Raw genomic sequence first — 12,565 nt, 5'->3', positions numbered from 1 at the left:
TAGAAAGGAAAGCCTCCGTTCAGATGTATTTGCTGGCTTTGTAGTCAAGCATTTACATGTTTTCAGTCTCAAAGTGGGACAAACCACACAAAATGGAATGAAATCCAGAAATGCAGTATCTGATTTCAGTGGATTGGAAACAGGTCAAGTGTAAATTGAAAAGCACTTGCATGGTTGTTCTTTTTTTCTTACACTTTGTCATAACACTAGCTATCTTATCAACACAGGGTGAACCCCTTTTTAATTAAAGGGCCTTTTGGTTTTGCGAGCGTACCTTAAAATATAATACAATAATTTACTGCTTGGAAGGTTGTAAGAGGGGAGTGGACATGTTCATGGAGGAGAGGGGTATTCAAGGCTACTAGTAAAAATGGATACTAGTCATGGTGCATCCCTATTCTCTCCAGGATCAGAGGAGCAGGCCTCTTATATGAGGTGCTGTGGAACACAGGCAGGACGGTGCTGCTGCAGTCATCTTGCTTGTGGGCTTCCTAGAGGCACCTGGTTGGCCTCTGTGTGAACAGACTGCTGGAGTTGATGGGCCTTGATCCAGCATGGCCTTTCTTATGTTTTTAAGTCTGCGTATTTTTGGTTTTTAGAATTAGTAACCCTGAGGAGACAGTGGATTGGCTCCTACCAGCTTGATTCTGATGCAAGAACAAATAAGATTGGTTTTACCCAATTTCCCTTCCTTTTCCCCTCAGGATAAATGGAATTTGGGCATGAGGGTCCCCTGATGCCCAGCAAAGGTTCTTGAAATGACCAGAGGGTTGTCAGGGAAGGAGGAAGATGGTGAATATCCGCTTGTCCTTCCATTGGTGCATTGTAGAATCCAACCCACTCAAAGTGTAACTTGGTTGGTTTTGTGAAAGTGCTGACCTGGCTCCCCCTCTCTTCCATTATACACAGCAAGGTACACACCATTCGTGTATTTTACTGATTTTTTTTTTGCAAAGGGGCTGCTACAAGCATGAAGTCCACAGTCTTTAGGCACCATTGATACAATCTAAATTCCACACAAATCAAAGTGTACATGTTGTGTGAAAACCCTGCACCGGGCCTGAAACTCTGACACTTGAGAGGAATATGATATAACAGACTAAATAAATCAGTCCTTTTTGATTGATTTCCATTACTGTGTTCATTGAGTTCAATCCATGCATTGCATGCCCACTCATTCCTGCTCATTAAAAAGGGAAAGGTCCCCTGTGCAAGCACCAGGTCATTCCTGACCCATGGGGTGACGTCACAACCCCGACGTTTACTAGGCAGACTTTGTTTACGGGGTGGTTTGCCAGTGCCTTCCCCAGTCGTCTTCCCTTTACCCCCAGCAAGCTGGGTACTCATTTTACCAACCTCGGAAGGATGGAAGGCTGAATCAACCTTGAGCCGGCTACCTGAAACCAACGTCCGTCGGGATCGAACTCAGGTCGTGAGCAGAGCTTGGACTGCAGTACTGTGGCTTATCACTCTGCGCCACGGGGCTCCTATTCCTGCTCATTACTGTAGTCCAAATTATATATTAATCTGTGTATGTATATTTGTGCATGTTAAGAGAGCTAGATTAAGTAACATAGTACAGGATGAGTATCCTTTATCCAGACATCTGATATCCAGAGTGATCCGAAAGCCGGACCTTGTGAGCTGGCATGCAGGCATTACTCACAGGCCCTCAGCAGTGCCACTAATTGTTTGATGTACACACAATTATTAAAAATATTGTTTAAAAGTACATTCAGGCTATGTTTATAAAGAATATATAAAACATATATAAAATATAAATGAAATCCATGTTTAGACTTGGGTCCCATCCCCAAGAGATCTCATTATGTATATGCAAAAATTCCAAAATATTCCAAGATCTGAAATACCGACTAGTTGTGGTCCTAAACAGTCTGGTTAAAGGATACTCAAACTGTACTGATTTCCTGCAATTTTGAAATAAGCTGCTTTTTCTCGATTTTAGACCCACATGTCATAAAAGAGCATTGAATACATGCTGAGTATGATGCTGATGGCGAAGTGTGATGCTGATGATGGAAATTAAAAGTTTTGCTATGAAAACATTGCCAAATGGTGTATTTGAATTTCTTCCTAGCACCCTAGTATTCCATGTATTTTTAAAACAGAAACTTTACATGTTAAGAACATAAGAAAGGCCCTGCTGGATCAGACCCAGGCCCATCAAGTCCAGCAGTCTGTTCACACAGTGGCCAACCAGGTGCCTCTAGGAAGCCCACAAACAAGACAGCTGCAGCAGCACCATCCTGCCTGTGTTCCACAACACCTAATATATTATACATGCTCCTCTGACACTAGAGAGAATAGGTAAGCAGCATGACTAGTATCCATTCTAACTAACAGCCATGAATACCCCTCTCCTCCATGAATATGTCCACTCCCCTCTTAAAGCCCTCCAAGCTGGCAGCCATCACCACATCCTGGGGCAGGGAGTTCCACAATTTACAGGGAGTTGTGTGAAGAAATACTTCCTTTTATCTGTTTTGAATCTCTCACCCTCCAGCTTTAGCAGATGACCCTGTGTTCTAGTATTATGGGAGAGGGAGAAAAGCTTCTCCCTGTCCACTCTCTCCAAACCATGCATAATTCCATAGACCTCTATCATGTCTCCCCTCAGCCGCCTTCTTTCCAAGCTAAACAGCCCTAAGCGTCTTAACCGCTCCCCATAGGACAGTTGCTCTAGTCCCCTAATCATTTTGGTTGCTCTTTTCTGCACCTTCTCAAGCTCTGTAATATCCTTTTTTAGGTGTGGTGACCAGAACTGTTCACAGTATTCCAAGTGTGGTCTCACCATACATTTGTACAAGATGTTGTTATCAAAGCTCACCACGAGATGTCACTGTTAGCTAAGCATCCAGGAATAGACACATGACAGATGAACCAGCCCCAATCCTGTTAAATTTCTGTCCTTGTAGCAGAAATTCTCTTTCTTTTTCCAGCAAGGTATATCAGCAGAGGCAATGTGTGCATGATGAGAAAGGCAGCTGAGATTATTTGGGCAGGTCATGGGGTAGACAGGATGAAAAATGTGGTTGCGATAGGAAAAAGTGAGTGAAAGTCTTGCGTAAGGAGTCAAGTAAAAGATCTTGTAATTGTGTTAGAAATTCACCTTGTCTCAGATTGAGTGCTGGGGTGCATTGACCTGCTAAGATATCATGTCATGCTTATCTACTTCCAGCATAAGGAAAACAGCCATTGTGGGAAAGCTGGTGTGGTGTAGTGGTCAGACTAGGATCTGGGAGACCTGGATTCAAATCCCTTCCTTGCCATGAAGCTGGGTGGCCTTTGGGCCAGTCACTTTATCTCTCAACCTAACCAACCTCACAGGGTTGTAGTTGTAAAGAAAAAGAGGGAAAGGATAATTTTGTACACCAATGATCTTCTTGGGTTTGATTCCCCACTCCTCCACATGAGCTGTGGACTCTAAATTGGTGAACTGGGTTGGTTTCCCCACTCCTGCATCTGAAGCCAGCTGGGTGACTTCAGGCTAGTCACAGTTCTCTCTGAACTCTATCAGCCCCATGTACCTTACAAGGTATCTGTTGTGTGGAGAGGAAGGGAAGGAGATTTTAACCCGGTTTGAGATTCCTTAAAAAAGGTAGAGAGTCAGCATATAAAAACCACTCTTCTTCTTCTTCTTCGAGGAAGGGTGGAATAAAAATATACTAGACAAATAATGTGAAGAGAGCGGTTTATTTATATAACCATCAGTGAAACAACCCATGACTTCTGCAGCAAACTTGCTTTCTAGAGCAGTGGCTTGGGAGAACAAATGAAAGAACTAGGGGAGAAACAGAAAGGAGTTTGTACAGCCACCTTGGCTATAGGGTCTCTCTCAGGGCTGTGATCTAGCAAGCCTGTTTGTAGATTAGCAACTTTGTTGGCATGTTGTGAATTAGCTGTCTCAAAAATATGGAGCAGGCTTAACCACAAGGTCACACTCCAGTTGCTAAATTGTGTTTAATTTATGGGATGCACCAGTTGTAAAATCAGATTCACAATGGTCTTTTCTGAAGTTTTTGCTAACACAAATGAATGCCTAGGTAAGTGGTCTTCTTTCCACACTCTTCCTTCCATCCCTTATCCTTTTTAATATCTATAGTCTGCAACATGGGTAACCATGTATGCGACCTTTGCCAAATTTAGGAATATCCCTTATAAAACAAGAGTTAATAGGAACAACTGCTTTGTGGCCAAGCAGGAGAGAAGGCCAAAGAAACGTAATTTACAAAATGGTTCTGTTCCACCAGTGGTTGAGCATTTTTTCCTTGCCTGGTGAAGACCAAGAAGAAAAAAGAGAAGACTATCTACCTCCATAATAAACATGACCATATCTGCAGCTTGCTGGCCCAGTGCCTAATGGGGAGGACGTTACCAAGCCGCCCCCCGACACCTCCATGGTGCTCCCTTCCCCTGACTAACAAGCGTGTGACTGAAGACACAGAGAACCCTAGCTGGGCTAAAATGGCCACAACTTTATTGATTGCAGCAACAAGGCATTGGCCTGGCATAGGGGTGTGATCTGTACCATTGACCTTCTCACCTTCTCCACTGGGCTGTCCCCAAGTCTGAAGTTCTTCTGTAGCATAATACCATAATAACAACATGGGCCCCTCGTCTATGCATTTATGGAGCTGCCCTTCCAGAGGACCTAATGCATTATATTCTATTCTGCCCTCTTTATACAGAGCCCCAGAACTAAATTCCTTACAGTGCTTCTAAATGACCTAAATCTCTTTTCAGATTCTGAGAAGCTGCACTTTCTCCTCTCAGATGCTGATCCAGTTGTCTCCTATAGAGTGTCACTCTTGCCCTTAGCAGCCAAGAAAATTTGGGCTAAATCTGTATTTAATCAGAGCATTTAATGCATTTAATGACTAGCATTTTGGGTCAGACTGTTTTAATGTTACTATTTATGACTAGGTTTTATACGACTGATTGTAAGGGCCTTTCACCACAAACAGTAAACGTTATTGTATCGTAACATAAATAACCATCTATAACTTGATCTATAAAACGAATAATAAGAAAATATGGTTCATTCTTTTGGTAAATTACATTTTAACTATCCTCGTGTCTTTTTTACTACGACTTCCGATTTTGTGTCATTTTTGTTACTGTCAGATCTGATTCTGCATTGTCTGCCTTTATTACAGCCATTAGACTTTGAAACAAAAAAGGCATACACTTTTAAAGTTGAGGCGTCCAATGTCCACCTTGACCACCGCTTTCATTCCGTGGGCCCATTCAAAGACACCGCTACTGTGAAGATTAATGTGTTGGATGTAGACGAACCTCCAGTTTTCAGCAAACCTTTTTACACCATGGAGGTTTATGAAGATACTCCGGTTGGGACTATTATAGGAGCGGTAACAGCCCAAGACCTTGATTTTGCCAACAGTGCCGTCAGGTGAGTCAGTGATCTATGATTTCCGGTCTCGATGTCCTCCGTGAGATTAGTTTTGTAAATATTATCCTAATGAAAGAATTTTGAAAAGGCATTAAAAACTATTCAAAAACTGATGGCGCAAAGTCCATCAAGTTGCAGACTACTTGGGGTGACCTGTAGGGTTTTCAAGGCAAGAGACATTCAGAGGTGGTTTGCCATCACCTGTCTCCGCGTCACAATCCTGGTATTCCATTTCTGAACAGTAGGTCAGTTATGTCAATACAGAAACATCGCTGCAACAGCACATGAAAGACCAACAAGATTTCCAGGGCAAAAGTTTTTGAAAGTCAATGCTCACTTCAACTGGTACCATCTGATGAAAGTAACTTTGACTCTCGAGAGCTCGTACCCCGGAAATTTTGTGGGCCTTTAAGATATGTGGACTTGAATCTGGCATCCCTAGAAAGAAGAGCACCTGGGAACAGGTTCCTTAATGAAAGAAAGGTAGGATATCAAGGATGACTTCTGGAGAGAGATAAAACAGGGAAATGTGAGGGAAAGAACAAGACTGCAAGATTTGGGGGAGAGAGAGACAATAATCACAGGCAAAAATATGTAAGCTTAAAAAAGAACTAAAATGAGCTCAGTGTTACATACTGAGGTTAACTGTGAATCCTCAGTTGGGACTGGCTGAAAACTACCTGTTCTAAATCATAAAAATGCAAAGCAATTGTACTTCACATATTTCACTATTTCCAAATGCATTATATGCCCCGGGTTCATTCCTGTTGGGAAATGTTCTTTTTTCCCTGCTTCCCCACAGCACTGTGGCACATTTATGCACCTCTTGCCGTTTTTGCAGCTTTTCTCCATTCTTTCTCAAATCTGCTTTGCTGTGATGTTTTGGGAATTATCATAATAAAACCTGGATGGCTGCAGTATGGATGGGAAAGTTCAGATTCTCCCATCCACATGGCTGCCCTTTTCCCTGATCCTGTCCTCATGGCAGCCATTTCTTCCCCCCACATCCTGGGCATTGTTTAAAAATCTGCAATTGAGCATTGTTATAGTGATGCAATCTTTCTTTCTTTCTTTCTTTCTTTCTTTCTTTCTTTCTTTCTTTCTTTCTTTCTTTCTCCCTTGACCAAAAGGTCTTGAGGAGTAAAAGGGGAGCCTTTATTTCTTTAAGAAAAATATGGTGGATAGATACTTGGTTACCAAGTATCCCCTTTTTGCTCTGTCAGCCAGCAAAAAGGGGACTGTTTTATCTTTTGTTAGGGTGGCAGGTAATTTGATTAAGATAGGGGTAATCCATTGATTGCAATAGGAATTATATTGTGGGCATTCCAACATCATATGGGATAATAAACCCACTCTCTTAAGATCTCATGGGCAAAGCCTATCTGAATAAGGTAAATTGCCATATCATCCATTTAACACCGCTGAAGGGGTGGCATTCAAGTGAGCAAGCATGAATGCTCTATGGTAACGAGGGACTATTAAATTGCTAAAATAAGTTGGAATTTGCAAACATAGAAGGGTACCTAAAAACTGGGTAGCACATACTCTCCTAGCATGCATTATAGAGCTGGAATAATCTAATTTGTTAATATAGTTCTTGATGGTTAATATAGATTGACTTTTCCCCCTACCTAATAAGGCATCCTTAGATAGTGATATAATGCTATAGCAATCTGTGAATTAGGTCTCTGAATTCCCACCTTTCACTTAAAAAGAAAATCTTTAGTTCCTTTCATTGCCATGATATAAGGAAAAAGGCATTTCTCTGCAATGAAAAAAAAAAGAAAGAGAATCTAACACATGAATCATTTTAATGATATATATTACTATAATAATATTGAATTGCAGATTTTTTTTTTTAAATGAAAATTTTCCAGTGGCCCAGGGAAGGGGGCACGGTTGCTGCCAGGGGACAGTGGCAGGGAACCTGCAAAGAAACCTGCCATGTGGAAACCCCATTGCCGCTGCGATGTACAGACAGCTGCAGCAGCAATAGCGAAACCACAGAAGCCTGTCCCCGTGTGGAAACTGCCTTTGTTGATTCCTTGGCATCTTCTTTTGTTTGCCTCTCTGTTTCCATGTTCCTGACAGCTTTGATCCTTAACAAATAAACTCTTGTCTTCTTGGAAACTTCAGCTGTTTCATTTCTATCCAAACAAGAAACATAAGCCTCAGCATTCTCAGTGACTATCGGCAAAGCATTTTTCGCCCTCTCTATTCTTTAAATAAGTGGATTTCCCCAGTCATTTAGCTATTATCTTCCGATCCCCCTATGTCAAAGGCAACAGATTGAAAAGACTTTTTTGCCTGATAAAGAGTAATAAATTGCTACAAGTAGTATTACTTTTTGCTAATGTGAGCTGTTTTGGACCACTTTGTCCTCGAGTTGCGCCGTCTGCCACATAAAGCGCAGATCTATCTTTCGTGCCGGCCTCCATTGTTTTGCAGATTACAGATTTGTGTAATAGGCATTGTGACAGCGAAAACTGCTCCTTGAAAACATCTCAGAGAAAATGGATTAATTTGCAATGAAACTCTGCGGCTCAGCACATTATCCTGGCTATTGTGTACTGGAGGCTGTAATATCTTCCCCAAGTTGTTTTAAAGACCTATTTGTCCCTTGTCCGCCCCCGCCCGCTTTATGTGGTGCAAGGTTTTCCTTCAAAATATTATAAAACTCACACAAGCTGTTATTTACCCTGACTATGCAAACTGGGTTTTAAGGAACTAACACAAAGTAATGGTTGCAAGACACCCTCGGAGGTTGTAATCACACACACAACTGTTTTGTAACTAATTTATGCTTTCTCCTAACTTTGGTTTATTGACTTTTAGTTTCAATTAGAGGACATAAACCTTATGGTGTACTGAAGTCTAATACATCAGTAACTAACAACTGCAGATATTTTTCTCCTTCACTTAGGCCACTGGATGAATAAACCCAGTCAGCTTAATAAACAGGATGGGGTGGGGGGAGTTGACAATAGTCTTTTTTGCCATAACAGCTCTGTAGCAGCACTTACGCATATCAAAGCATTTAACAGATGTAAAACTATAAGGGTGTATCCTAGTGTTTTCAACCTCCAGGTGGTGGCCGGAGATCTCCTGCTGCTACAACAATAGAGATCAGTTCACCTGGAGAAAATGGCTGCTTTGGCAATTTGACTCAACAGCATTGAAGTCCCTCTCCTCTCTAAACCTCACCCTCCTCGGGCTCTGCCCCCAAAATCTCCAGGTATTTTCCAACCCGGATCTGGCAACCCTATTGAAGCCTGAGACCCATAACCCACATAGCACCCCCAAGGTCCATTTATGTGGTTCAAGGACCCTTCTTATAATTTGCAGAAAAATGTATTTATCTATTTACCACCAACATTGTCATGCCACCTTTTCACCCAGTCTAGGGGCCCCAAGGAGAATCAGTGAGGGAGCACCTAACAAAGCAGAAAAGGCTTTACTTCGAATGAAAATGTACTTGTATTTTTTTTTTAATCCAGTGTTTCTAGTCACTATGCTATTCTTTTCACTGAAATTTGGGTAACAGCAGGCTCACTAAGATGGCTTTTACATGAGGAGTGGCGTGTGTGGTTTTCCCGTTGCTGGTGTGGCTGCAGATATAGCACAGCTGCAATTGGGCTTCCACACTGCAGGTTTCCTTGCCATTTCCCTGCCCTGGTCTCCAAGCCGCAGCAATGCCCTTCCTGATGGCCACTGGGATTTTTGCAATTATGTCTCCTTTCCCCTTGTATCTCCCCACGAGATGGGGCTAGAGACTTTTTTTTTGGGGGGGGGGTGCTGGGATACTGTGGGATGTAGCACAAGCAGCTGCCATCTGAGCAGGAAACTGAATACCCTTCCCCCTTGCTTACACAAGGACACCCATTGTAATGCTTGGTAAGATTTGGAAAGAAAATGTTCATCATCTGCAGTAAAAAGAGCATCTGCAGATAATACAACAGACAGCAGGATCCGTTCCTCTAGGGAAAGAGCTTTCCACTAACAGATGAAGCCGTTCCCGACTCCAAGGACCTTGTATCAATGGAAGGCTCCTTCTGCTGGACGAAAGCATCTTCACTAGGAACATGATAGCATACAGGCCTGCCTAAATCTCCCAGGCGGGACCTGGCGACCCGCCATGCAGACACTCGACTACTGTGCTGGCCGCGTGCCCGCCCCAAACGCTACGGGACGGTCGCTGCGCGCTCCGTCGTTATGGACTCGGCCGCTCCTGCGAGCGCCGTGCAGTTAGCAGTCAGGAAGCAGATGCAGGGGCAGCCTCCGGTGAACCTGAGGGAAGCCATGTTCCTGTATAGACTCTGTTCCAGATGCAGCCATGTCATGAGAAACAGTGTGTCACGTAGTCAGTGCCAAACACCCCCCCTCTTGCAACATCCACCGCTTAATGGGCCGTCAGCAGCAATCCAGATATCAGGACAAGTCATTCCTCCAGTTCAGCAGCAGCGATCTCAGGATGTTTGCACAGATCACACTCATTGTTCCAGTATGTTAATCTCATCAGCAGAGAAATTCCAGTTCATCACGGGTTGCAGAAGCCATTGAAATTAGAATAGATTTTCAAATTCTCACTACCCCACCCCGGTAGCCACAGCTTAATCCTTTGTCACCTTTTGCCACCTGGGAACCTAGGAGGGGTGAAACCCCTCTCCCCTCCCCCAGAAAAACAGTATATCTGGGGTGCCCCCAGCCCATATCGCTCTCTTGGATCCCACCTTAGGTCTTTCCTGGCACCTTTGCCGTTACTCTGCTGGTTTGGTCCTGCGCAGCCTAACCACGCTCCCTCCCATCTTGCTGGTCAAGTCTACGGGATCCCCTGCCCCCATCTCGGCTTTTACTTTTCAAGCTCTCTTAGTCTACGTGAATTTGGACAACATCTCATCTAGATACGGTAAATATACCCCACCAACTACCTCCTGCCACGTTGGCATCTGTGCTTATACTCCTCTCTCGATATTCCTAGATTCTCTGTATGTTTGTGTGCATCACTGAATTGAATGAAAAAGACAAACATTATTTAATTTGGAATCCATTGTCTTTATTCAAGGTCTCATTAAATGGATTCTGGTATAGCTGAGTGCGACCCCGCTATAAAAATACATAGTTACCGATTGCTCAGCTAATTTCCCCATATTAAAGAGCAATTCAGCTAACAAACAACTGCTAGGAAGAACAAACAGCTGCTACTGAAAACTATTACTTAATTTCAGATGCTACATTAAATATTCAATCAAGGACTGAGCATTATGTCAGATTGAAAGGTGGACTGCAAATAAAGTAAATAAAATTAAATTAAAATAAAGTGAAATTCTTGCTGGTCAGGCTTAGCATCTTATTAGCCACATAAATACTTCTTTGCAGATTTTATGGTGTCATTAACTCACTTTTTTTGAAATTCAGGCTTCTAAGTCGTCTTTCCCCCTGTTTTGATGGGAAAGTCATTAGCTGTTCAATGTGCTACTTTATAGATGCTCATATTTAAATTTATTTTCATTAGGAAAAAAACAAGGCATTTTCTGCCACAGTCCTCCACACACTGACATAGAAACCACGTTCTTCTGAAATTGATCAGATCAGCTTCTAAGTCAAGACTGTGTACTTTGAAAGACTTTGAAATTTTGTCTTACCAAGAGGAGGAATCTTTAGATTCTTTAGATTGAGACCAAAATTCCATTTCAAAATGGTGTAGACACCAAGTGGATACAATGGCTCCAGCATATTTGCCCACCATACTGGAGTAACATTACAGTTCACTGGTTACAGCTCCATGTCAGCTAGCCCCTCTCTTTTTCATGTTTGGTCATAATGCCTGGAAAAGCCTATGTGTGTATACCAGCAATCCCCGATGTGTTGCCCCTGGGCACCATGACAACTACTGAAATGTTTCTTAGTGTGCACTTGCTCCTTCCCCAAAGTATCTCCTCACCACAGCAAAGAGACGATCCTATCTTTGCTCCACTTCATTGCAGCAGGAGGTCCTTCAGAAGAGCCCAGGAAGCACCAACATTCTGTCTGCATTGAGTTCCCATTCAGACACTGCTGCCTTCATGATGGGAGATGCTTGGATTGGAACCTTCTAAAATTGGTGCACCTTGCAAAAGTTTGAGATTGGATACAGCCCCCATGGCAGCCATTTTGTAATTGGTCCAACCTCCTCCATGGCAGCCATTTTGTCATTGGTCTCACCTCCTCCATGGCAGCCATTTTGTAATTGGCTCAACCGTCTCTATGGCAGCCATTTTGTTGTGGTGCCCACTACCTGCTCTTGAAGCATTGCAGCCACCAGCCTCGACACCAGGGGTGCCAGAGCCCTTGAAATACTGAGAAGGCAAGCCTGAAGGGAAGTGCTACAATGGTGCCATTGTGCACAGTTGACAGTCCAGCACCAGTCAACTTCGGCCTGTGAGCTTCAGTCACCACCGGATCATGGCTGGCAACCATGTCAGCCATTGATAAGAAGCACTCGTCCTTGGATGACTCAGCAGGTTGAGGAGTTGCACCTGTTCCTGACCAGGGTTTTCCTGATAAAAGCAGCCAGAAAGGGGTGAACCAGCATGGGTGCAACTTGTCCACAACCCTTGTGTATCTACTGGTGTCCTGTGCCATAAACCTCAATGTGGTTGAACTTGGGCCAGACCTGGACTCTGCTTGTTGGATTCAACTATGACTTTGGACCATGATCTGGCTTGTGCTATTTAGATTTGCCCCTATGGTTTGATGCTTGGCTTTTGTATACCTGTGGTTCGACCCTGGGTTGTATTTGGACTACACCTACCTCTTGCTCTAGATGCCTGCCTGAACCAGGACAGGCTGGAGTAATGAGGGGAATTAGGTGATACTGAGTGAAGCTGGCTAGATCCAACCCAATGTCTTGCACAGAATGAATGAACCATCACAGGTTAATTGTCACTAGAAGTTACATATTACAAATTTTTTCCAGTAGAAAGAGTTCACACATTCAGACAGGAGCCATCGGTTGAGGCATATGACAGTGTAAGCCTGCTAGTTGATGTGCTTAGAAGGAATGAAAGAGTGGAGCAATACGAAGAAGAGTTGGTTTTTATATGCCAACTTTCTCTAACTTTTCAGGAGAATCAAACTGGCTTACAATCTACTTCC

The 12,565-nt window shown here is 43.1% G+C and overlaps 1 protein-coding gene across 2 annotated transcripts in view; it reads left to right on the top strand.

The window, feature by feature from the left end:
- The window catches only part of CDH12 (cadherin 12), a 214,766-nt gene that overhangs the window by 165,675 nt on the left and 36,526 nt on the right, over positions 1-12,565 (top strand). For both annotated transcript variants that reach the window (XM_056854055.1, XM_056854056.1), the window contains exon 6: positions 5,178-5,431. In XM_056854055.1, the coding sequence (XP_056710033.1) occupies positions 5,178-5,431 (254 nt within the window). The remainder of the gene's footprint in view (positions 1-5,177; positions 5,432-12,565) is intronic.

This window comes from Euleptes europaea, chromosome 8, assembly GCF_029931775.1.
Source record: "Euleptes europaea isolate rEulEur1 chromosome 8, rEulEur1.hap1, whole genome shotgun sequence".
Taxonomy (NCBI): Eukaryota; Metazoa; Chordata; class Lepidosauria; order Squamata; family Sphaerodactylidae; genus Euleptes; species Euleptes europaea.
This window is presented reverse-complemented; position numbering and strand designations above follow the sequence as displayed.